The 24,691-nt window shown below is 64.0% G+C and overlaps 1 protein-coding gene across 2 annotated transcripts; it reads left to right on the forward strand.

Annotated features, from left to right (window-relative positions):
• The first annotated feature begins 1,100 nt into the window (after positions 1-1,100).
• PPP2R2D (protein phosphatase 2 regulatory subunit Bdelta) lies at positions 1,101-22,779 on the forward strand. 2 transcript variants are annotated; one of them, XM_028512162.2, is made up of 10 exons: positions 1,101-1,263; positions 1,360-1,452; positions 11,793-11,890; positions 13,528-13,693; positions 14,091-14,203; positions 16,875-17,052; positions 18,884-19,048; positions 20,276-20,445; positions 20,517-20,608; positions 22,024-22,779. In XM_028512162.2, exons 1-10 carry the CDS (start codon positions 1,257-1,259, stop codon positions 22,301-22,303), a joined length of 1,362 nt encoding a protein of 453 aa, XP_028367963.1. In that variant the 5' UTR covers positions 1,101-1,256; the 3' UTR covers positions 22,304-22,779. The 2 variants fall into 2 exon arrangements, with proteins under 2 accessions (XP_028367963.1, XP_035883357.1); XM_036027464.1 differs by lacking the exons at positions 13,528-13,693; positions 14,091-14,203.
• The last annotated feature ends 1,912 nt before the right edge of the window (positions 22,780-24,691 follow it).

Below are 24,691 nucleotides of genomic sequence, written 5' to 3' on the forward strand. Positions count from 1 at the left end.
GAGAGAGGGAGTTGCGGTTCAGCGGTCGCTTCTCGTCTGCGCTCCGACCCAGGACCCCAGGACGGAACCCCCAGCCCTGGAGTTGGGGGGGGGGGGGGCACGCGGGGCACGCTCCCACCCACTGGGCGGCCCGGCCGGGGCTACGGCAGTGGTTTTCAGATTTCGACTCAAAGGTAACGAGTTAACGACAGAATGCAGCCTGCACTAAAGCGGATTATCTTGCCCTCGGTTCACAAGACACCTCGATCACCCATGAAAGCACCCGCACCAGCCGAGTCTCGTACTTCACTCGCTTTTTCAGCCGCTCGGCAGCGGACTGGAAGCTCGGGGAGGCCGCCGCCCCTGGCTCTGCTCGGCCTCGCGGCGAGGGGCTGCACGCGCGGACTGCAGTCCTCCCGTCTTCTCCCAAACCCGCTCGAGACAGGTCTGCACCGGCCACCGCGGGCCGTCCGGGCGCGGGTCCAGGCCGGCAGCCCCGCCGCAGCCCCGCCGCAGCCAACAGTCGGCAGACTGTTACCCACCTCCCCCGCCCTCGCCGCGCCCGCCGCGCAGCCGTCCTCCGGCGGCCCGCCGCCCTCGGTCCTCCTCCCCACCTGCCCCCGCCCGCGGCGGGCTCACCCGGTGTCTCCGACGGCCGTCCAGGACGACCGCAGACGTCCCGGGAGGAGGAAGTGTGTAAGGGCCGCCAGGGCGGCGGGCGGGGAGGACACGCTCAGGTGCGGCGCGTTCCAGGTGCGACCGGAGCGGGACGCCCCGCCCTCCCGTCGGAGCGCGCTCTCATTGGCCGAGGCGCTGGCTGGGGCGGGGCCGCCGGGAGCCTCCCGTGAACCCTGGAGAGGCTGGCGGCGCGCGGCAGCGCCCCGACCGGTCTTTGAGGAACCGCGGGACCCCGGGGTCACAGCCCGCACCCTGAAGCGCCCCCTTCAGGGCTCCCAGCGCCGCACCAGGATGTTCGCGCAGGCGCAGTCGGCGAGGTCCCGCAGCCCCTAGCATCGCCCGGCGGCCCAAGGCCCCGCCCCCCGGCGCCTGGGAGCTCCCGGCGGCCCCGCCCGCGGCTGCGGAGGAGGCGGAGGGGGATGACGTCACTGAGCAGGGCGACGGGCATTGGGCGCCATTTTGAAAAGGGAAAAAAAAATCCCTCCTCGGCGGCGGCGGCGGCGGCGGCGGGAGCGGCCTGGCTGAGGTGCTGAGGCGGCCGCTGCGCGGGGCCGCCTGCTTCGTCCGCCGCCGCCTCGGCGCCCGCCGGCCGCCCGGCCATGGCAGGTGGGGGCCCGCGCGGGGGCGAGGGGCCGGGGCGGGGCGGGGCGGGGGGCGCGGCTGGCGGGGCCGCGCGGCCTGACGCGCCCGGTGTGTCCGCAGGAGCCGGCGGCGGCGGCTGCCCCGCGGGCGGCAACGACTTGCAGTGGTGCTTCTCGCAGGTCAAGGGCGCCGTCGACGAGGACGTGGCGGAAGGTAAGGCCGCGCCCTCCCGCGTCCCCCCCCCGCCCCCCAGCCCCCGGGGTCGCGGCCGGGGCCGCCGGGGCGTGCGCGCCGAGGTCCGAGCCGCAGACCGCGGCCGGGGCGCGCAGCCAAGGTCACGGCGCCGCTCGCCCCCGGTCTTCCCGCCGCGGGTGGCGGCGCCCGCCTCGGCGGCGCTGGAGTCGCTGCGGACCCTCGGGGCGCGGGAACCCGGGCCGGGCGGGAAGACCGGGTTCCTCCGTCTCCCCCCTCTTCCCCGGGGACTTGGCGGTGCTCGCCGCGGCCCGGGGCTGCCCGTCGGGGGCCCGGGGGGACCGTCCGTCCGCACTCGCGGGCCTGCAGCGCGGGCCGGGTGACCGGCCGCCGCCGCCCCCGCCCCGACGAAGGGGGCGCGGACGTGAAGCGAGGCGGCTCCGCCCGGGAGTCTCGGGGGTCCCTCCTGCCTGGGCGGCGCGGCTCCGGGGCTCCGGGGCGCGGGAGGGGCGCCGGCGGGGATCTCGGTTCTCGGAGAGGCCCGACGGGCGGCGTTCGCGGCCCTGGGGGCGGGGTCCGCGCTGTCCTGCGCGCCGCGCCGCCCGGTGGGGGCGCGCGGGCTCTGTCCGTCCGCCCGCGGGCTGCGGCTGTGCCCGTCGGGGCCCGCGGTCGGCTCTGAAGCTGCAGAGCGAGACGGCGGGCGCGCGGGGGCCGCTCCGCGGTGGGAGCAGGGGCGGGGAGGGGGGCCGGTCGGGCCCGGAGGGAGGCGCTCAGGGCAGCGGCTGGCCGCGGCTCCCGGGGCGCGGGCGGGGGTGGGGGGCTGCCGGCTGGGGGCTCCGGGTGATTGTGTTCTCAGTGGGGGTCGCTTTCTGGAAACTGTCGGGGGCGGGGTTTTCGCGCGTGGGGTGTAGGCGCGGTCACCCGGCACTGCTCCCTTCCCTGGGGCGGCCCGCCGCGGGGAGCATCTGCCGGTGCCGCCCGCCCGTCCCGGCGCCCCTGGCCTGTGTGCCCTCCGCAGAGCGCGAGCTCCTCGGCTGGACGGCTCGGCGCCCCAGACCCCAGCCCGGCCCCCGTAGGGCCCCCCCCGGAGGTCTCCGCCGCGCGGGGCCGCTGCAGGCCACCTGTGTCCGCCACCTCCACCCTCACACAGCCCGGGAAGGCAGGCACCGCCCGTGGTTCTCCCGTCCCAGACGCACAGGCCAGGGCCGGCCTTGGCCTGCCCTGTGCTGCCTCCGCGACCGCGACCGCCCGCGGCCAGTGCGCCCAAGCCCCGCAGTGGGCTGTGGCGGCGGCGGCTCTGGGGCGCCGAGGCTGTCACCCCGGGACACTGCGGGGCGTGGTGCCCGAAAGCACATGAAACGGGGTCCTGTTAAAGGGGGCGCCTGTCCAGACCGGGTCAGGCGGGAGCGAGGGCTGCGGGGCGGCGGGTCTGGAGATTGTGCAGCGGAGGTGCAGGGGGGGGACGAGAAGTGACGGAAACACCTGCGTGGCGGGCGGGTGAGCGGAACCTGCTGCGCGGCGGCCTCGTGGTGGCGGAGCCGCCCTCCCGCAGGGAGATTTGGTTCCCCGCGCTTGCACGAAGGTGGGGGTGGCTGGGGGAGGGGCTTGTAATGGGCTGCCCCCTGGTGTCCTGCGGCTTTTCGTATAACTTGGTGACAACTGGCTCCTCTCATCTCAACTCGTAGTTGTTTGTAGTTTGTTTTAATCGGTGTTTTAATCCGTGATCTGACCCACTGCTTTACATCAGACGGTCTTCTGGGGAAACGACGCTAAAAGAGACTGAAGGCTTGTCTGCGTGGCTCGGGCGACAGTCCCGGGCGCTGTGCGAGTGACCTGGTGTCCGGGGAAGCCCGGCGGGCCGGCCCTCCTGGGGGTCCGCGTGGGTGCCACAGAGGAGGAAACGGTGGCATGGGGGAGGGGTGACAGCGACCCGGGCCCTTGGGCGTCAGTACTGGGACGCTCTGGGTTCCCCTGAGTGGGGGGGGGGGGGGGGGTCTGGCCTCAAAGACATTCACGCGCAAGGGGAGCGCGCTGCTCCGAGTCGGCGCAGCGGGGCAGCTGGGCAGGGGGCGGGTGAAGGTTCCCGCCGGGGTCACTTGTTTGGGGACGGCTGGTTTTTCCCTGTGTGTGGAAAATGGCACCAGTGTCTACCGCTGACTGTTTTCCTTAACTCACGGCGGGACTCTGGGTTTTGAATGATTCCCTGTCTGATGTCTGCATCCCACCGCAGGGTTTCCATTTGCTTAGCGTGCGCGCGCACGTCCCGGGGAGCGCGCACGTCCCGGGGCGCGCCGTCAGAGAAGAGGCGGGCCGGGCAGGGGCTTGCAGTCGGTGTGGGGGCTCCACGAGCACAGTCTGCCTCGGGGAGTCGGACGCGTGCGGGTCCTGCGGTGCGTGCGTTCCGCACACCTGCGGGGCCCGCCCAGGTTCTACGTTGCGATGCCTCTGAGATCAGGCCGCGTGTGCAGGGCGCACCACTGGTCTCGGTTGTGTGAACAGAGGTGCGTTCACAAGGGGTGTAGTCGTGTTAAACCGTACTTGCCGGTTCCAGAGGTTTTATTTATCTCTAGAGAGGGGAAGGAGAGAGGGGGAGAGGAACATCAGCGCGTGGCTGTCTCTCGTGCGCCCCCTACTGGGGACCTGGCCGCAACCCAGGCATGGGCCCTGAGTGGGAATTGAACCGGTGACCCTTTGGTTTGCAGGCTGGCACTCAGTGCACCAAGCCACACCAGCCGGGACATACTCCTTGATCTTAGCGTCTGTTGTTTCAGTGGGAAGTTCTGGTTTGCTGTGTCTGCCAGTTACTAAGTCTGAAGGGCTGTGCAGAACCCTAGCTTCCTTACCTAGAAATTGCCTCGGAAGATGTTTGCCAAGATCAAACATTGTGCAGTGCTTTTGTGGCCTGTAAATTGTTGCAAATGTTGGGTACAGCTGTTCATTAATTTTTGTGTAGTTTAAGGTGTTTTGTTGTAGCTATATCTAAGTGTGAAAAGAGCAGTTTTTTGTTTTTTCCTGGGCTCTTTCCAATCTCTCCACTCACCCCAGATCCCTCCCTTTGTGCCTGACCTCCAGTTATTTGCGTTATTTTTCAGTGGTGATTCTCATCCCTTCGGTTTTGCTCATGTGCCTTTGCCAGCATAGGATCTTCTTTTTGTTTTGTGTACCCTTCCAGGTCCATCTCAGAGCCCGCTTCCCTGGTGAGGCAGGCGCTGGTCGGCCACCCCAGCCCAGCACTCTGCGCCACGGTCCGCCCGCCGCCCCCCCCCCCCACTGGCACACCAGCATGTGCGGCAGGTGGCCGTGTGCTGCTCGCTGCCCCTCGGTTTTCTCCAGGGGGGTTGGGCTCGTCCCTCCGACCTGGTGTGAAGTGGGTTGTGGAAAGGCATCGCAAATCCATTGCTAACCTCTCACTGTCCGTGTGTCAACTTGCCAGGTTACTTGCCTGGTGCTGGCTCCACTGCAGAACAGGTGCTGTCCCTGTGGGCGTTAACAGGGTCGATGGGAAGGTCCCAGGTAATGCAGGGGAGGCTCTGGCAAGCAGGCTGCACCTGACAGCTGTCACCCTGGCGTCTTACAGAGCAGGACCACTTCTCCATCTTTCTCCGGGAGTCGGTTTCAGGGCACGAAGGGTATGGGGCTGGCTTCCAGCAGAGATCATCTTAGAATGCCACAGCAGTGTCCTGAGGGCTGCAGGTGCTGGGTGTGGGAACACAGGAACCCGGCTCCTGCCTCCCGAAGCCCTCTGCTCAGACAGATGACCAGCAGGTGGGCCACTGCCCCGTCCTGAGAGCAGGGCTGGTCAGCTGGTCTCGAGCACGGGACAGAGGTGCCTGTGCAGAGACTGGAGCTGGGGAGGGGGGCTGTGGGTAGGGAGAGGAAGGGAAGGGGAGAAAATGTGCTGGATGCAGGGGGCTGCAGTGCAGATTGGAGAGAGCGTGGTGCGTGCTGAGGAGGCAGAGTGCCCGGCAGGGGCAGGTCTGCGGGGTCCTGGGGTGCCGAGCGGAAGCCCTGCCTCCCCTGCCGAGGACTTGGGCGTTGCACCGCCAAGTGATTGCGAGGCTACGCTGTTAGGGTTTTAAGCAGAGGAGGGACAGCGACTGGACGCTTGTCTAGGAAGGTCACTCTGGCCAGAGCTGGAGTGAGAGCGGAGGCAGAAATGCCGGTCACCGCGTCACTGCGGTGACAAAGGCTGGGAGCGTGGGCCTGATGTGAGGCGGAGGCCTGCCGCCTCGTTTGGAAAGGGCAAACGGGGAGCACCTGGGCTTCGCAGGCCACTCTGTCTCAGCTGCAGCTGCTGGGCTCAGCTCTGCCCTTTGAGCAGGGAAGCTGCCCAAGCCCCCACTCAGGGGTGGCGGGGCTGGGTGGGGCTCCGGCCGCGGTGGGCCAGCCCTGGGCCGGACCCGCGGTTCTCAGCCTGCTGTCCCGAGAGGATCCTCAAGCTTTCCTTCGTGTGGGGTATAGCTGTCACTGTTCTTTGTGTGTGAAACCAAAACGGGACAACTGAAAGTGTGTGTTTTCACTTTAAAGTGACCTACTACGTGTCAGCATAGCATCTTTAATGAAAAACGAGCCCACTCGGTGCAGAGAAGGGCGCCGTCTTGCACTTTGCGAGCTCCGTGAGTCCAGGGCCAAGGAGAAGACCGCTGGGTTCTCGGATGCGCTCTGGTCCGGCCGGCTGTGCTCTGGTCCGGCCGGCTGCACGTGTCCAAGTGGAGCACATGAAGGACATTCGGCCCGAACGTGCGAGTAGTCGGAAGAGGAAGGGTGACGTGGCAGCTGCCTGCTCTGGCCGATGCCCCCCTTTAATATAGCGGGACAAAACTGGAGGTCATGGTTTCCTTGAGTCTAGTTACCCTGCAGAGCCCCAACTGTCCGTGGACTTCCTGCCTTGTTACGTTAAAACCCACCGCTCTGCCGTGGGCCCTGACTGGGTCTCCTACGCGTGTGTGAGACTTGGTAACATCACACCTGGGTCGCTGGGGGATTTCCTTCCCACACTGATTGCTCAGGTTGTGTAAACGTTGATCCATTTCACTATGCAGGACCAAAGGAAAATCACATTTCTTAGTATCACCACTGACCTCATCAGAAACGTCTTGCAGTGGGAAGCTGTCAGATTAGTGGTAATGGATACAGTTTTCCAAAATTCTGATTTTCTCTTGAAAGCTTGGATTCCATCATTGGCTATAAATAAGCACCGTCACTTAGCTGTCTTCTGTGAAGTGAGCGGCTCACTTTGTTCACTTGAAAGAAAAGTTCTTCCAAACACCGAAGTCTGAACCGCCACAGTTGGTCGGCTGTGCTCTCAGATGACAGTGGCGTCCCTGGAACGGTGGCTGGCGGGGCTGGCGGCACAGACACCTGTGCGCGCGTGCCCCCGTGCCGCCAGGAGTGGTGGAGACAGTGCGTCCGACTGTCCGTCGAAGGCGTTCCCAAGCGAAGCTGCACGTGCGTGGCGTGGGCCCCACAGACGGTGCCGGCAGTTTGCACCACAGGGCTTCGCGGCCCCAGGCAGACGACACCCGGTGGAGACAGCAAACGATGCGCTGGCCTCAGGGAAGCAGTTTGACCGCGTGGGCCCGAGAGGTCCTCGGGTGCACAAGGGCCCACGGAGCACGCGCCGAGAGTTGCCGGGAGGACGCTTGCTGGTGGCAGTGGCAGTAAGGGCACAGGGCGGCTCTCGGGGGGGACTGCCCCTTGTCTTCGCTGGGTTTGACTGTCTCTGTTCCAGTGTGCACGCGCAGGGCACTTGTTCAAGAAGACCGAGTCAGATGGGTGCGTGAAGAGTAAACGTGGGAGTGTGCCTTCATTCTGCCGCTGTCCCGGAGTCTTCCCCAGATGTGCCTGATCTGAGGGGGCTGGGGGGTGTTTATTTTTAGACTATTCCTTATGCATTTGTTTACTCAGTTTTATGTTAAAATGTAGGTAGTGTGTGAGCAGTGGTTCTTTTATTCCTTACAAACGTGAATCTTATAAACATCGTTTTGCACCTTACTGCTCTGTGTTTCTGGCCTGTGCCTCGAGACCGGCCGGCTGAGGAGCCGCGCACGCACTGGGCCTCCTGTGACCGTCTTCGTGGCCACTCAGCCCGTGAGTGCCACGGTCGCCCTCGACTCACAGACAGGGCGCCGGGTCTCAGCCGAAAGTCACAGTGGGAGTGGGTGCGAGAGCCCGGGTTCCGGTCCTCGTGCGGCAGGTCCAGGGCCCACGCTGAGATGCTGCCGCCGCGCTCCCTGCTCCGTCCTTCAGGTTCCCTCATTTGCCGAACTGGTCCCTCCTGTCGGTCTCCGCTCTTTGCTGTCACCACAGGTGCTGCCGCAGGGTCTGGTCCTCCACCTGCCCCGAGCAGGTGTTCGGGACTCCTAACGCCTGAAGGGCAGGTGGCCGGACTCCTAGGAGTGGACGCACTGCCAGGGGCCACCCGTGTGAGCCCTCTGATGCTGCAGACCTGCCCTTCAGGGGCAGTGCCAACGCACGCCTCCCCCAGAGCGCTTCTCCCCGCAGCCACCCCCCACACGGAGAATGTCAGTCTCTAAAGTTGGTGGCACGTCCAGGGTCGGAATTTGTGTTTCCTTACCGGTTGTGCCATTGAGATTCCTTCACTGACTCCACTTCTCTCATGAGTTCTACTGCACTTTTTGAAAATCAAATTCTTAAAGCCAGCCCTGGCTGGCATAGCTCAGTGGATTGAGCACGGGCTGGGAACCAACGTGTCGCAGGTTCGATTCCCAGTCAGGGTACATGCCTGGGTTGCAGGCCATGGCCCCCAGCAACCGCACATTGATCTATCTCTCTCTCTCTCTCTCCCTCCCTCCCTCTCTCTCCCTCCCTCCCTCTCTCTCTCTCGCCCTCCCTCCCTCCCTCTCTCCCCCTTCCTTCCCTCTCTAAAAATAAGTGAAATCTTTTTAAAAATCTAAAAAAAATTCTTAAAGCCATCTATGTATTATGAATGTTAATCTCTTTGAATTTTTTATTAACCTTGAATTTTAATTCTTTGTCCCCATTTCATACACTCTGCTGCCCAGAGTTCAATTAAGTCTACTATACTTGTGTCTTTTTCTTTCTTTTCTTTTTCTTTTTCTTTTTTCTTTTTTTTCTTTTTTTTTTTTTGAGAGGGGCAGGGACAAAAATGGGGAGAGAAACATCAGTGTGTGGTTGCCTCTCACGCACCCCCGACTGGGGGCCTGGCCCACAACCCTGGCATGTACCCCCACTGGGAATCCAACCAGCAACCTTTTGACCCCCAGGCCAGGGGACGTTCGATCCAGTGAGCCACACCAGCCAGGGCAAGTGCTTTTCTTTCCCGAACAGACACGTCAGCAGGTCTGACCAATTGTGTGACTTCCCCAAACGCAGGAGGTGACACTCGGCCCGTTTCCCCCGTAACCCCTTCTGGCCGTGGTCCGCCCCAGCTGGGACTGCTGTCTCCAGGGCACTCTCTGGGTGCTTGAGCGTCTCTCCCGTCCCTGGTGCTCTGGGTGTCAGAGTGTGCACCTGCCTGGGTCTGCTCCTCAGTCCAGCTGGCCATCCTGGGCTCTGGCAGTCTGGAACCCGGGTGCTGCCACCCGGGAACTCCTCCGTCCTCTGGTGATTTCTCCATCCTCTTCTCTTGCCTGTCTGGAACTCGCTGGCTGGGTGGTGGGCGCCCTCACCCGACCCTCTGATTCACTGTTATTCCCAGTTGGCCGTCTCTCTGTCTTGTTGCTGTTCCCTGTGGACGCGGTTTGAAGTTTTTAAATTCTGGTTGTTCGTTTCAACTTCAAAGAGCACTTGCTTGTTGCTTTTCCGGTCTCGCAGCACACCGCTGGTGCTCCCGGGACCCGGCTGTGGGCACCGGGCCCCTGCCTGGGAGTCCCACCACGGGCCAGAGGGGCGCAGTGCCCCGGACCCGCTCCTCTGGCAGACGGCCGGCTCCACGGACTGAGGCCGGGCCCGCCGGGTCAGGGCCGGGGCGTGCTGGGGAGAGTGGCGCCTGGCGTCGGGCCGGCACGGGCCGTGGGCTGTTCCTGTGACGTTCTGTTGCCGCTCTCTCTCTCCCCCCCTCGCCCCCGCACGCTCCTTCTTCACTTCGGGCGTCCTCCCACACAGCCGGTCCTGAGCTGCGGCCCAGGCCTCAGGTGGAGCCGCCGTGGGCCCACGGGCTGTCTGCGTGCAGGCGGGCTCCGGCGGGCTCCTTGGCCGCCTGCCTGGCGGGTCGTTTCTTCAGGGACCCTGTGGGTTTGACCCTTCGTGGCTTCTCTCCGGGGCTTTGTCATTTGGGAGCGGAACCCTGGGAACGGAGGGAAGCGATCCCCTTCTGGCGGTCAGCATCTGGGACGCAAGAGCTGGGTTAGCCGTGTGCTCCACCTGCCAGGGTGGGGCAGGCATGGGGCCCGGCAGTTCCGAACAGATTCGGCCAGTCCCTGCTCCTGCGGCCCTGCCCCGCCCCTCCAGCTCCGCTCCCCCTGGTGTCTTGCGGGCAGGGCCCCTTTGCTTTCCTGCTGCCGCCTCGGTGGTGGGAGGGAGCGGAGATGCGCAGCAGCACGCTGTCCACTGTCCACCGCGCCGCCTCAGAGTCTGAGTGCACTCGCAGGGCCGCCGAGCACGCTGTGCTCCTTCTGTGTCCACCAGGCGTGGCGCACGGCAGCGCGCCCCAGGGTGGGCTGCTTGCCCGTCCCCGGCAGCCTCGCTCTGCAGGGCCACACAGAGGGTGGCCGGGGCGGGGTGCTCTCAGGTGCCAGCCCACTGCCCTCGGTCACTGTGGACTTCTGCTGTTGGCGCCAGCCTGGTCCCATGAAGGGGTGTCACCGTGGTAGACTCACGACGGCAACCTCAGTTTTACTGGTTTTGTAACCCCGCTAGTGTTCAGTTTGTGTGTTTATTTCTATTTTAGAGCTCTTCCAAACTGGAGAAGATTTTTCTGTTTTCAGGTTTGTATGTATTACACAGCTTAATGAAAATAATCCCTCACTCTGACCATCACGGGATTTTGTCTTTTAAAAGAGTCCATCTGTTTTCATTAGGCTTGACAGTCACTGACAGCCAGGATACCGTTAATTACAAAATAGGGTGCACCCCTGGGAAAAATGACATGGATTTTGGCCCTTTTAGTCCAATGCAGAATTTCGGTTTCATTTAGGCAGAATAGATTATATTGAGTAATTTAGTTTAAAAACTGACACTTCTAACAAGAAGCCTCATCCTTTTCCCAAGTCTTTTTTTTTTTTTTTTTTTTTAAGAAAAAAGAAATCCCAGGCAATAGAATTCAGTATGTTTTTTAAAGCTGGTATATGGTAGTAGTGCCATAAGAAATCACTTTACAATTCTTTGAATGTGTTTGTGCATACCTTTAAGAATTGTATTACAGTGTCACTACTTTGTGGGGGGCTCTTCAAGTAGTTCATTGTTGGGGTCTGTTTCTGATTAGTGCAGACATCGTGGGTGATAGCCTTCCAGCCACAGACTTCAGTGGCCCTGGGGCCCTCAGGCCGGTGTCATTTGCTGGTGGACGTGCCCTTTGCGCTGGTGCCCCAGCAGCCAGCGGGGACCCTTTGAGGAGAACCAGGCCTTCCCCAGGGCAGCCAGAGAGGTGACAGAGGTTGCGGCCCCTGGGGAGACCACACCACACGAGGTCGTGGTTCCGTGGGCCCTGGGGCAGGAGCTTAGGTTCAGTGCTGTTTCCTCGGAGTGGGGGTGGCACGTGGGTTTTGTTTTGTTTTGTTTTGTTTTGTCTTTTAATTCAGTGTCCGTGCCGCCATAAATTCCGATCTGGTCCTTCGCGCTCACGCGTTCGACTTGGGACACCTCAGGGCGTGTCCAGCACTTGGCTCTGTTCTCTGCGTCCCCTACCTAGGGAGTGGGTTCTGTGTTGATGGAGTCAGAAGTCTCAGGCATCCGCCCACCAGTGTCCCACTGGGCGGTGATGTTGTCACTGTCAGCGCGGTGACTTGACCCAGACAGCGGGACGGAACCTGTACTGTGCTTCTGTTACTGTTTCGTAGCGGTCCCGTTTGTTGTAAAGGCTAACTCGAGGCATGCATTATAAGTTAGGCAGCAGTCTCCTAGGACCAGTTTTTTCTTTTCAGTCTCCATTTCCTAGGTTTCTCGCTCTGTCCTTACACGCAGACAGCCCGGCCTAGCTCGATCCTGGTGCACAGGCCGAGTGAGCAAAACCCGCAGCTCCCTATGTGCTCATGGGTTCTGGGACCCAGCACCAAGGAGGGGCTGCCTGGTAATTCCAAGTGCCCCACGAAAACTTGACTTTATCCAGGGAGAAAAGTTTATATGCGCTTATCTTTTGACTCTTTCTTGCTGATTTTTGATACTCTTTGATGTCTCTCACAACCATAACCTGGTTAATTGCTTCTCTATTTTATTGACAGCTGACATCATCTCAACTGTTGAATTTAATTACTCTGGAGATCTTCTTGCAACAGGAGACAAGGGTGGCAGAGTTGTTATTTTTCAGCGGGAACAAGAGGTCAGTAATTTGCAACCCACACCCCCAGTGAAGTGAGTAAACCTCCTCAGATCACTGATGAGGAAAGAAGCACCGTCCTGTCCTCCCTCTGTGACATCGCTGTAACCGTATAGACTCTCTTTTCCAGGATCATCCCCGGGTGATCTGCTCAGCCTGCTCAGGACCCAGTCCCCACAGGGCCCCTTCCTGTCACCGCCCCTGCCCTCGCCTCTCCCGGTCCGGGCCCTGTGCTGGGAGGGCGTGGCCAGGGAGTGCTGGCGGCACTGGCACCACAGGTGCCTCATTTGGTCGTTCACATTCCACTGTTTTCCTTAGCAGACTGACGCCTTGAGGCTCAGGGCTGATTGGCTCTGCGGGTTTCCTTTCACTGCGTCGGTCCGTCGTCCTCGCCTGTGAGGTGGAAGTGCCCGCTGGGGTCTGCGTGTTCGTGGAGAGGTGGGGGTGGGGGTGGTGAAGAGGAAGCTGCCGCCCGGAGGGCACTGGCCCGGCCCAGCAGAGGGCGGGAGTCGGGGGGCAGAGGCGTCCCGGCCCTGCGGACCGAGGGCGGCTCCGTGGCGGACACAGCACACGCAGGGTCGGGCGCTGGAGACTCGCGCACAGCCTGGGGGGCGGTTTCTGGTGACGCACGATCTGATGCAGAGAGGCGCCTGTCCGCACACCAAGGCCCGCCTGGTCAGCCTGCGGGGACGGTCAGCGTGGCTGCAGTGTCCGGGGTCTCAGGTGCACAACGCAGTGAGCGCACGTGTAGACGCCTGAAGACGAGACTGTTTTAGACTAGACGCTCCCTCCGGAGCGGGAAGTAACAAAATAGCGATCTCCTTTGTTTTTGATCATGAAGTGTTTAATGTGTATAGAAAATACCATCCGCCGGAAGCGAGGATTCAGAGAGGAATGCAACTGTGCGTGGGACCCCACCCCCCAGAGTTTGTCTGTGGAAGGGAGAGAGAGCCCTCGCTGTGTGGGGGAAGCCGTAGCTGTGCCCCGCCCCCATTCTCTCCTCCCCTTCCACGGAGCCGCGAAGCCGAGCTCCATGGTCTGCCTCCCAGCACTGGGCGATCCTCTTGTGGCGCCGGGTCGCATCTCCCCGAGCCTGGCTTCCTGCCTGCGCTCCAGCAGACGGAGTGGTTCTGTGCGCTGAGGATCAGCGTGAGAGGTCTTCTGTGGCGGGCCTCTGGGCGAGGGGCTTCCCGTGCCAGCTCATCTGCTGCCGCTGCCCAGCGGCGCTCCGGGAGTGGCCCGCCCTCGAGCAGACCCCTCCCCTGTCGGCGGAGCCTCGGGGCTGGCCGGCTCCTCCAGCTGCCGGCTGGGCCCCTCCCTGCCGCGAGCAGACTCTGTGGGTCACTCTGTGGTCCTGCTCCCCCCCACCCCGGTCCCAGAGTGGGGGCAGCAGCCAGACCCGGTCCTGCAGCAAGGGCCTGGCGGTTCCAGAACCCCGCCCGCGACAGCAGAGGGGCGGGCGCCGTCCTCCTTGCTGCTGCGCTGCGGGAGCTCGGCTCTGAGTGCCGTCCGCTGGGCCGCTGGTTACCCAGGGTTTCTCGAACTCAGACTGGGTGGGCCGTTTGACGCAGGTGTTGGCAGTGCCGACACTCCTCCTGCGCTGTGCTCGTTCATTGAAACCGCTTCCTGTTTCCTTGCAGAACAAAAGCCGCCCTCACTCTAGGGGAGAATATAATGTTTACAGCACCTTTCAAAGTCACGAACCCGAGTTTGACTACTTGAAAAGTCTAGAAATTGAGGAAAAAATTAATAAAATTAGGTGGTTACCACAACAGAATGCTGCTCATTTTCTACTTTCTACAAATGGTAAGAGCGTTTGTTTTCCATGGCTGTTTGCTTTAGGGTGTTAATTTTCTGTGTGTAGGTTCTTTTTTACTTTAACCCGTTCCAGAAGTTATTTCTGCTTTAACCTTTGGGGGGAGGGTACTTATTCACTAGGAAGCAAGTGATAGTTTGAAAACCGAAGTCCACAGACACACACACACTCTCCCCCATGGCTCCCACCCGCAGAAGGGAAAGAAGGCCCTCGCGTGTGGGGGGAGCGCCCCCCCCGGGTTGGTCAGCTCCGGCGGCGCGGCCCCTGCGGGAGGCGAGGCCCCGCCCAGAGTCGGAAGCACACAGAGGTTCTGAGAGGGGGCCCGGCTGGGAGTGGGGCAGGGTGTGGTCTTTCCTCTAACGCGGAGAACGGGGTTTTTGTTTCCAGATAAAACTATTAAATTATGGAAAATAAGTGAGCGGGATAAAAGAGCAGAAGGTTATAACTTGAAAGACGAAGACGGACGGCTGCGGGACCCGTTCAGAATCACAGCGCTGCGGGTACGCGTTCCGTGTCCTCCACGCCGCCGGGTCTTCCCGCGGAGGGGCCGCGGGTAGTGCCCCGTCAGCCGCGCCCCCCGCCGGGATCCGGGACGTCCCCTGCGACACCGCAGCCGTCGCGTGTGCGTGTGTCAGCACCAGCCACACTCCATCTTCGGGAAACAGAGCGACTCGGGAGGAGGGGTCTGTCTCAGTGTGTCACCTCCCCTCCCGGCGCAGGCTCAGAGCAGCGCCCGGAGGGGGGGGGGGGTGACGGCCCAGGAGTTCCGAAGCCTCCCCGGGGGGGGGCGGAGCGCAGACGGCAGGCGGAAGGACGAGCCACGGGCCCCCGAGGCACGCTCCCGGGCCGGCGTGGGGTGTCCTCTGAGTTAGCTGAGACGGGCCTCGTGCCTCAGAGCCCTGGCCCAGGAGCACCGTCACGTTTTTAGACTGTTGAGTTCTCCGCTCCCTTTGTGGTGTCCCTGGGCACAGCGTGAAGTAGCCACATTTCATCAGTTCTGATACCTAGGTTTTTTCCACGTTTTTAACGTTGATGAAATTGAGTAAACTTGAAATTTTAGTCTTGTAGTTGGCCTGGCGCTGCACGCCATGGATGGTGCTGTAAATGTGAGGGGGCGCCCCACCTGCGTGGCGGCCAGGCCTGCGGCCCAGGAAGCGCCGCTGTGGACAGACCGGCCCCGTGGCACGCAGAGGGCCCCTGGCCCAGAGCGGCCGCCGGGTGTGGAGGCCTGCCGGGGTGCTCGTCGGCGCGGGCTGGGCGGCGCCCGCACTCAGAAGGGCAGCCGGGCTGTGCAGGCGGGCCCACTGCAGGGCTGTCCTCACCCCCCGCCGCGGTGATGCTGGGCCTGTGCGTGCCTGTGCCGTGCGCGCCCGCGGCTCTCCTGCACTGGGTGCACAGGACGGAGCCGCAGGGCCGCAGCGGCAGGACCCCCGGGCTGGGGTCATGGGAGGGCAGCCAAGCAGGCGTGCAGGGTGGGACGGTCATTGGGAGGCCTCTGGGGTCAGTGGGGTCGCCCTGTTCCCAGGGCGTCGGGACCAGAAAGCTGTATGTCGTGCTCAGACGGGGCTTCTGGAACCCCGACTGGAAGCAAGTGGGTGACCTGTCGCCCCGTGCTGCCGCTCCCGTGTCCAGGACTCACGGGGGTGTGGAGGGTCTGTTAGTGACGCTGACACCGGGCCATAGCCACCCAGCATAGCCATTCCCACAAACTGCCCAGCGTAACGGAGGGGAGTGGGGTGGGGCCCTGTGGGGTGCCCTTCCTCCTGCCCCAGCCTGTCCCCATCGCTGCGGCCCGCCTGAGCGCTCTGTCCTCTCAGGACCCCTTACCTGCGCACCCCGAGGGCCCCCCACGGGCCTGTGTTTGGAAGGCCCCACCTGGGTTTAGTTCCAGGCTGCTTCCAGGTGTTGGCTGGAACAGAGTGGTGGGGCTGGGGGCCCAGGAAGCGTGAGAGAAGGAGCTGCTCTTGTTTACTGCTGGGTGAGGGCAGGCCACTGGCGGGGCAACCACCTTGACCCAGCTGTCCGTGCAGGCCTGCGTCTGAGCTCCGGTCACCTCTCGAGAGGTTCAGAGTGGGCTCCGGGTGTCTCAGCTCAGCGGGGCGAGAGTGCGGACGGACGGCTGCTCTTCTTAAGTCCTGGGTTCCTCTCCCATCACTGGAGGTCAGAGAGGGGGCGGCTAAGGAAGTGTCAGGTCGCCTGTGTCCCAGTCGGGCACAGCCATGTTGGAGGGCACGCCCGGCCGTCCCAGACCGCAGGGGGCCGACAGCCCTCCTCTAGGGGGCGCAGGCGTGCGGCCAGCACTTCACCGGTGTGAAGGGAGGGCGGTCTTTCTGTGCGCATTTCCCCGGTAGTTTTGCTCAGAGAAGATTAAATCGAGAGAGTTCCTCCTGGGTTTTTTGAGGCACTCCCTTTGGTTTTTAATTACAAAAGGAATATGGTCATTAGTATTTTATTTTGACTTTAAAGTTCCTTCTTTTCTGCTAAATGTCAGCGATGTTGGACCTTTCTTTGTCACACGTGGACGCTGTCGAACACAATTGTGCAGTGGCCCTTGCTCTCATCCTCCTGAGCTCCTTCCCCGGCTCCACTTCTGTGTGCGTGTCCTGTCCCCCGCCAGCCCGCCCTGACCTCGGCTGCCCGTCCGGAGGCGCAGTGTCAGTGAATGCCCCTGCCACCTGAGCGAGCAGCCCCGTGGACACACAAGAGCAGCCAGGGCCGGGCTGAGGAAAGGCACCCCCCCCCAGGGCCCCTCCCATGCTCTCCTGCTGGCCAGCCCCACACCCTCCACGGCTCACCCTGTGTGTGGTGGCCAGCAGGCCGCCGATGGAGGCAACAAGGGGTCCCAGCCCCCAGCCTGCTGCCAGGAGAGCAGACAGGAGGGTCTGTCTGAGCTTTGGGGGGCTCATAGCCACAGGGACGGGTGGGACAGCGAAGCCACATCATGAGGCGTCAAAGTCCCGGAGGCAGCTCATTCAGGTGCCAGTTTAACCTTCTCTTCCCCAAGAAACTGGCAGCCTTGGTGTAAGAGCAGCCAGGAGCAGCAGCTTGGGCATTACCTGCACAGAACTGTCACTCACCTGTGAATGGAGGCGTGTACCTGTCGTTACCTGCTGTGTTCTGATTACGTGCTGCTCTGGTCTTGTTTTGAATTGCCGTTTCTTCCGTTTTTAGGTCCCAATATTGAAGCCCATGGACCTCATGGTAGAAGCAAGTCCACGACGAATTTTTGCAAATGCTCATACATACCACATAAACTCTATTTCCGTAAACAGTGATCATGAAACGTATCTTTCTGCAGATGACCTGAGGATTAATCTGTGGCATCTGGAGATCACAGACAGAAGCTTCAGTATCCTTCGCTGGGCAGGTCTCCCCTTCCTGGGCTGGTCCTCTGACGGGGCGCTCTCAGCACTGGCCCCTACTGTCCCGGCTGCCTGCGGCCTGGGATGAGTGTCCCTGGACATGGAGCTCGCCTGCGGGGGCATTTCCCTCTGACGGGCAGAGCCGCGGTCCGCTGCCTTCCCGGTTGAGCAGGAGGCAGCTTTAAGTAGCTCACACTGGAAGGTCAGAGTTGCCGCCTTCTTTTTTTATTTTGGCTAAATTTGCTAATAGAAGGTACTGCTCTTGGTTAGAGAGACATTTAATTACCCAACCCAAGAAGTGACAGATGGTGGGCGAGTTCTATTTTAGAAGACACTGTTTAAGGAATAATCAAAAATTCATCTTTTAAATGATACATGCTGTTTTTCAGGGTGAAAATCTAAATATTACGGGCCAGTCACACATTTCAAAAGTTACTGATTCCTCCAGAAAACGAGGGGCCTGTGAAACGTGTGCGTCGGGCAGCGTCGGTCAGAGTTCCCACGCTTCGGGGCGCCGTCTGGCCTCGGGTCTGCCGCAGCTCCAGCCGGTCCGGCGTGTGCGTGTCGGGTCTGTCACGAGAGCCTCGTGAGGCGGAGTGTGTGTGACTCAGAGCTCTGGCGCTCCGCACAGAACTCCCGTCGGTGGCTGTCCGTCGCGTGATTTGGTGACATGGTTCGTGCAGACACTGCCACGGCGCTGCGGCCTCTGGTCTGGTGCTGCAGTCAGGGGAGGCCCCGTCCGTCCCACCCCCAGCGAAGGGGCGGCGTGTCTGACTCCCACCCCCTCCTTTCTCCGACGAGACGGCACCTCCCAAATAAGGGTTCCTGCGCTCACACCCATGCCCCTGCATTCTCCTCGTTCTCCTGCAAACCCGCCGGGTTTACTCCCTCTTTCCTCTGAGCACAACGGGGGTTACGGGGGAAGGGGGACTCCGCGCCCCAGTCCGGCCTGCGGTGCGGTGCCTCGCCTTTTAGAGACACCAGCCTGTCCTCGACGCGGTGACGGGACACTGCCAGTGCCCGGGGGTCGGGAGGCCCAAGTGCAGCACCGTGGCCGAGGCCCCCAGCCTCTGGGTTCCGGGCGGCCTCCTGGGTCACGGTGAAAGCAGGGAGACGGCGGGCACAGCCGCCAGCCCGGGGTGGAGCGGCGCCCTGCCTCACACCTCGTTTCGTCTCCACGTGTTGTGGCTGTCTCCCCACGTGAGCAGCGCGCAGATCCGTGACGGCGGGGATCCCCATGCGCGGGTCCTTCACTCACGTGCCGCTTGTGGGAGCCGTGGGTTCCCGGGGACCTGACCCCCATGTTTGTGAGTGCCCTGTCACTGCCCGTGGACGCTGCTCCCATCGGACATGCCGTCCTCCTCGGTGGGCCGTGAGGACTCGGGCACTCGAAGGGCTGGCACAGTCGTGGCTCCGCTGCCCCCGAGACGCCGCTGCCCCACAGCCTGCTCACGCACCTTCCCTGTGACTGAGACCGCGGAGCAGCCTCTCGCGTCTGCGAGCACAGAGAGCACCGGTCGCTCGCTCAGCGCAGGTGGGGGCGGCAGGGCCTCTTGGGATTTGGGCGCAGTCGTGTGTGGTCACTCGTGGGCAGAGGAGGGCGTTTTGGCGCAGGTGGGCGCTTGCTTCCGCTTCTCACGGCCGTCCCTAAGTCTGGTCTGTGCGGGGGCCCCGCGGGACGGCCTCCCTGACGAGCGTGAGTGTGCGTGTGCGACGGGGGCTCGGTGTGCTGGGGCCGCAGCCACCTCTGGTCCTCGCTGAGGGGTTGCGGGTGGACGGGCCGACACCGCCCGGCCCCCGCCTTAACCTTGCGCCCAGACATCGTGGACATCAAGCCGGCCAACATGGAGGAGCTGACGGAGGTGATCACGGCGGCGGAGCTGCACCCGCTGCAGTGCAACGTGTTCGTGTACAGCAGCAGCAAGGGCACCGTGCGCCTGTGCGACATGCGCGCCTCCGCCCTGTGCGACCGGCACGCCAAGTGTAAGTGCCCGCCCGCCGCAGGCGGCTCGTCGGTGTGCACACACAGGAGCTGGGCCGAGCCGGCAGCCGGGCCTCGGGTCGGCGGGAGCTTTGGCCCCACGCTTGGCTTCCCTCCCAGTGAGGAGAGTTGTGGTTCCCTTTCAGTTTCACTCATCCATGGTCTCGACCTTCTAGAAACCTGGGGCGGCGGGGGGAGCGTGTGTTGTGGGGGCTCTGCTGGCCAGCGCTGGAGGGCGCCCTCCGGCCCCCGCCCTGCGCGCTGACCCCGAGGCAGCATGTGCGGGAGGGCTCTGCTCCCCCCAGAGGGCCCGGGGCGGGGGGGGGGGGGCTGCGTCCTGGAGGCCCCGCCTCTGTCTCCACGGCCACCCTCCCGAGTGAGCAGCCTGGGTGAACGGTTTTGCCGGCAGCCTTTCGAACGAGTGCTGGGTGTGGCCACCAGCTTGTTTACAGTGGGCGTCACACACAGAGCCGACAGACAGCCCCCTTTTTTTAAGCAGCTTACAAGGAAAGGCCACGTGGACCTGCTTGCCCCAGGCTGGCGGAGCTGCAGGCTGGCAGTGCCCAGGGCTCAGGGGCAGGCGTGGCCTCCACGATAGTGCGGGGGGAGGCCACGGACTGACCGCTGAGAGAGGACTGGGAGGCAGGCCGGTCAGCCTAGGGGCATGAGGCTCCTCCTGAGAGTGGTGGCCCCGCCTGGTCAGAGTAGACCCCCCCCTTGAGCAGTGAGCACGCAGCCCGCAGCAGCTGGGCTGGGCGGGCCACAGGAGCGGGGCCACAGGCGCCCAGGTGGCGGTCGGGGTCCTCAGCAGCCCTGCACTCGGCACCTGCGTGTTGTAGGGTGCCGCCCCCGCCTTCTGACGAGAGGGACGGGCTGCGCTCGTCGGCCGGGGCCTGGCGCCACGAGGACACGCAGGCGTCTGTGCGGTGACGGCCGCCGGTCAGCACAGGCTCCTCGTTAGCCAGGCCCCACGCCAGCGTGGCCCAGGAGCTCTTCCGGGTGACCGTGGAGGCCCCGCCCACAGCGGCGTGGCTCTGCGTCCGGGTGGGATGGGCCCTGGTCGCTGGCTGGCACCGGAGCCCCCTGTCGAACGTCGTAGGTGCAGCAGAGACCGGGAGTGCGGGGGGGGGGGGGGGGCGGGGCGGGGGGGGGGCCGGCCCGTCCTGCAGGGTGTCGGATCCGCCCGTTGTCCGGTTTCTGCACAGGAGCCGGAACCTTGTGTTTTTCAGTTTTCGAGGAGCCTGAGGATCCGAGCAGTCGGTCCTTCTTCTCGGAGATCATCTCCTCCATCTCCGACGTGAAGTTCAGTCACAGCGGCCGGTACATGATGACCCGGGACTACCTGTCGGTGAAGGTCTGGGACCTCAACATGGAGAGCCGGCCCGTGGAGACCCACCAGGTGAGGCTGCCGCGCGGGGGCACGCCGCCCGCACGCCCGGCGCGCCCTAACCGCCCTGTGGTCTCGCGCAGGTGCACGAGTACCTGCGGGGCAAGCTGTGCTCCCTGTACGAGAACGACTGCGTCTTCGACAAGTTCGAGTGCTGCTGGAACGGCCCCGACAGGTGAGCCACGGCGGGCCTGGCGCTGCGTCCAGAGACGGGGCCCGGGGGGCTGCGGGGGGCGCCGGTGGGCTCGGCTCTCGAGGCCTTCTGTGTGGGGGGACAGTCTCGGGGGACAGCGGGACACCCGAGCGACTGTCCCTTGGCCGGGGCTCCTGTTGGAAGTGCCGTAACACTCAGCGACGGGATTTCTCGTCTCCTGCGCCCTCCCAGCCGAGCGAAGGGGAGGGCAGTGGGGGGTCCCGCCCCAGCGAGGGTGTGGGTGGCCACCACCCAGTGTCCCTCTCCTGCTGGGGAGCGGCGGGGCCCCGGGCGGTGGCGTCCTGAGTCGACTGGTAATGGGACAGTCTGTCCGGGGCCCGTCCTTCACGGACAATGGCACTGCTGAGTCACGTCTTCAGCGTCACGCGGACACTTCTCCAGGCGACGCCTGGCTGGACCCTGCGCCATCTTTCAGAGAGCTGTGTGTCACAGAGCGCTCCGGAAGAAAGGACTGGCAAAGCCCTTAGGAACACCAGACACGCTGCGTTGACGCTCCCCACCCTTCCCACACTCGGCCGAGCTTACAGGGAGCAGCCCTCGCGGGGGTGGGGGGCGGGGTGAGGAGGGCGCCAGCACCCCAGCGCCGACGAGGCCAAGCAGACACGAACATGTTCGCCCACAGCCCGGCCGGCCCGGGGCCGAGGAAGAGAACCCCCGGGCTTCCCTCTCACGGCGCCTGGACGATCGGGGCCGGGAGGACGACGGGGAGGCCTGGCTGAGACCAGGGGCTTCCGGCTGGGAGACAGCGGACCGTGTGGCCTGCACGTCCGAGCATGGCTGGGCTCGCTCTGGAGCCCGGGCTTATGCCGTGGTGGCGGCTGCCGCCCCTCGGCGCCCCGCTCCCGCGCTCTGGAGCGGGCAGAGGCTTCTCCGGGCGAGCGTGGGCGCCGTGGCCCGAGGCCGTCGCCCCACTCCTCTCCAGGGGCTTCTCCAGCCCCAGTCGCTTGTGGCCGCACGTGAACTAACACGTTCTGGACTGTCGATGCCCTGCCCGTGAGGGCACAGTGACAGGCTGGGCTGGCGTCAGCGCCCGTGGACGGGGGTGTCGGCTCTGACCACCGACGCAGGGCAGGGGTGCAGGCTTGAAGACCAGTTGACCTGGTGTCCGCAGCCGGGACAGGCGCCACGCGGAGGGCTGTTTGGTGGGGGGAGTCGTGTGAGCCCGTTGCGTTTTTATCCTGTGACACGTGCCTTCCCCGACGTGATCGTGAGCACAGGAAGTTCGGCGGGACGTTCTCCGTGCGCTGCTCTCCCGACCTTCCCCGGCTCCCCCCCAGGACGCGCTCTGTCGCCCGGAGGCGGCCGTGAGGCTCGGCCCGTGCTGGCGTGGCGCCGAGTGCCCGCGGGCTCACGAGCCTCTCTCTCTGTTTGAACAGCGCGATCATGACGGGCTCCTACAACAACTTCTTCCGGATGTTTGACAGAAACACGCGGAGGGACGTGACCCTGGAAGCCTCCCGAGAGAGCAGCAGGCCCCGCGCCAGCCTGAAGCCGCGGCGAGTGTGCCCCGGCGGGAGGAGGAAGAAGGACGAGATCAGCGTGGACAGCCTGGACTTCAACAAGAAGATCCTGCACACGGCCTGGCACCCCGCCGACAATGTCATTGCCGTGGCCGCCACCAACAACCTGTACATATTTCAGGACAAGGTCAACTAGGACGGGCGCGGGCGGCACCTCGGCCGGCGTGGCTGGGCCAGCGGCGTCTGCCCGGGGAGGGGCGTCCTTCCTGTCGGTGGGGCACAGGGTGCACGCTCTGTCCCCTGCCTAGACGGGAGCCACGCCGCCCAGGACCACGGGAGTCGCGGCACACGTGGAGCGCCCTTGGGGCAGGCTGGTGGACAGAGCTCACGGAGGCCACGACCCACGATAAACGTATTTATTGACATCTGAGCCGTCTTCCCGGTTTATAGACCAGAAGGTGACACCCAGCAGGACACCCGTCCCACGTCTCCCGTCCCTCTGCTGGCTGGCGGGGCCCCCGGTGCGACTGTGCCGCCCACCCCCCCCACCCCCTCGGGGCCACCGGCCGAGCAGGCTCAGGCAGCTTGACCCCCACACACCTGCGTCTCCCAGTGCACCTTCCGGTGCGGCCACCTAATAAAGGCAACGCACTATCCAAAGTGTTTTTATCCAAACCTCCGTGTCGCCTCTTCCTCCGAGCGCGTGCACTGAAGTTTCCCGGAGTCGTGCCTCCCAAGAGCCAGGCGCTCGCCCTTCGGTGGCCGGGTGGGGCCTGCGCGGCGCTGAGCGTGCCGTCCCCGGACTCCCGGCTGCTCGTCTGTGGGAATCGCACGTCCGACGCCCCAGGTAAGGCCAGGACGCCTGAACCCACGATGCTGAGAAAGCGCGCGGCGAGGGCCCGGGCGCACCTGGCTGCCAAGGGTGCAGGACGTCGGGCTGCGCTCAGAGCCCTGAGGGTGCGGATCCAGCGCACTGTCCCGGGGGGGCTGTGCGGGGAGAGTCTGCCCCGGACAGACGGCGATCCTCCTGGGGGCCGGCGTGACTGGTGGCCCGGGCTGGGCCCCAGCCCTGCGGGTGGGGGGGCTGCGGGGCATGGCATTGTACGGGGGGCCCCCCATGCCCACTGCCATGTCATCTGCCTCCTGCCCTTGGCCCCGCGCACCAGGGACCAATTCTCCATCCTTGTCATCTGATGCCACAGAAACCGCTGGAACTCTGCGGCACACCAAGAAACACCCCTCTTGGTGGCCTGGCACAGAAGTTAATTCTGATCCCCTCCCACCAGACAGCTGGCGGGGTGCTGGCGGCTGTCACGTTTTCAGTCTGACCGTCTAAGGGGAGGGAGGCCGGTGCCCCTGCAGAGGGGCTGCGGCGCGTTTTAAAACCTCCTGCGGTGCAGCGGTGAACATCGCCGCCAGGCACCCCGGAATGACCACTCGTGTGGTGCTGCCGCCCACCGGCCAGGCCCAGCAGCTCTCCCGGGGGCCCATCGCCGCAGACTCACTCGTGCCCACGCGGGGGCCGGGCCGGGAGCCTCGTGGGTAGGTGTGAGCTGGATCGGGGTCGGAGCAGTGCTGTGACCGGCCCTCCTGCCAGGTACCGGCCCTGCACCGTCATGCAACCCGAGTCCCGCCCACGGTGGGTGACAGGCAGGCACACCACAGCACAGCCACTGGGGGTGGGCTCGGATTCAAAGGTGGGCCTGCACCCCACGGCACTGCTCGAGGGAGCAGGGGCGCGTGCGGCCCGACCTTGACCCCCCGGGAGCTGTGCTGTCCCGCAGTGGGGGGAGGAGGAGTGCGCTGCAGACCCTGCGTCCCCGTCCAGACCCCGTGTCCGGCAGCCCGCCTTTGCGCGCGTTGGCCCTGAGGTGGCCGCACCCCCCATCTCTGAACTCGGTGTCCACTACAGTGGTGGTCACACGGGGCGGGAGGCTGGACGGTCAGCTAGCTGGCTCACGCAACAGGGCTCGCTCACTCGCTCTCCGAGGGGCACTAGTTCCAAGGACACCGGTGTGCCGAGGACACCGCCAAGGACAGGACACTGGACAAGCGGAGGACAGAGCCCATCTCCCAGGAGCCTCGCGCATGACGAAGTGTGACCTCAGACTCTCGGGGGGGGGGGGGATGCGACAGGAAGGTTTAGGTGCCACTGAGCCAAGCGCCTCCCGACGAGCGTGCCGTGTGACCGGCCAGTGCCAGGGCTGCTGTTCGAGGTGAACACAGAGTTTGAGGATGGAAGCGCTGCAGCTGCGTTGACCGCGTTTGGCGTGGAGAAGCGGGCACACACATGACACGCGTGAGCGGCCCCCAGCCCCCCGGAGGCGGCTGCTGAGGGGCTGACTGGGGAACGCAAGGAGCTCCGGTCTCGGGAAGGGGCCCGGGCTAACCAGAGCGCCTCCTGCTGCCGAAACCACGGAATCAGACGCAAACACGGCGCTCTGGGGGGTTTGGCAAAGGTTTATTTTCCCTATTTCCAGTCTCACAGGGCAGACACACGTGTGCGCAGACGGCGCTGACTCTCAGCACACAGGAACGGGCACGGAAGCCCCGACCCGGCCCCTGGCGGGGGAGCCAGGGCGGT

The sequence above is a fragment of the Phyllostomus discolor genome, chromosome 5, assembly GCF_004126475.2.
Source record: "Phyllostomus discolor isolate MPI-MPIP mPhyDis1 chromosome 5, mPhyDis1.pri.v3, whole genome shotgun sequence".
NCBI lineage: Eukaryota > Metazoa > Chordata > Mammalia > Chiroptera > Phyllostomidae > Phyllostomus > Phyllostomus discolor.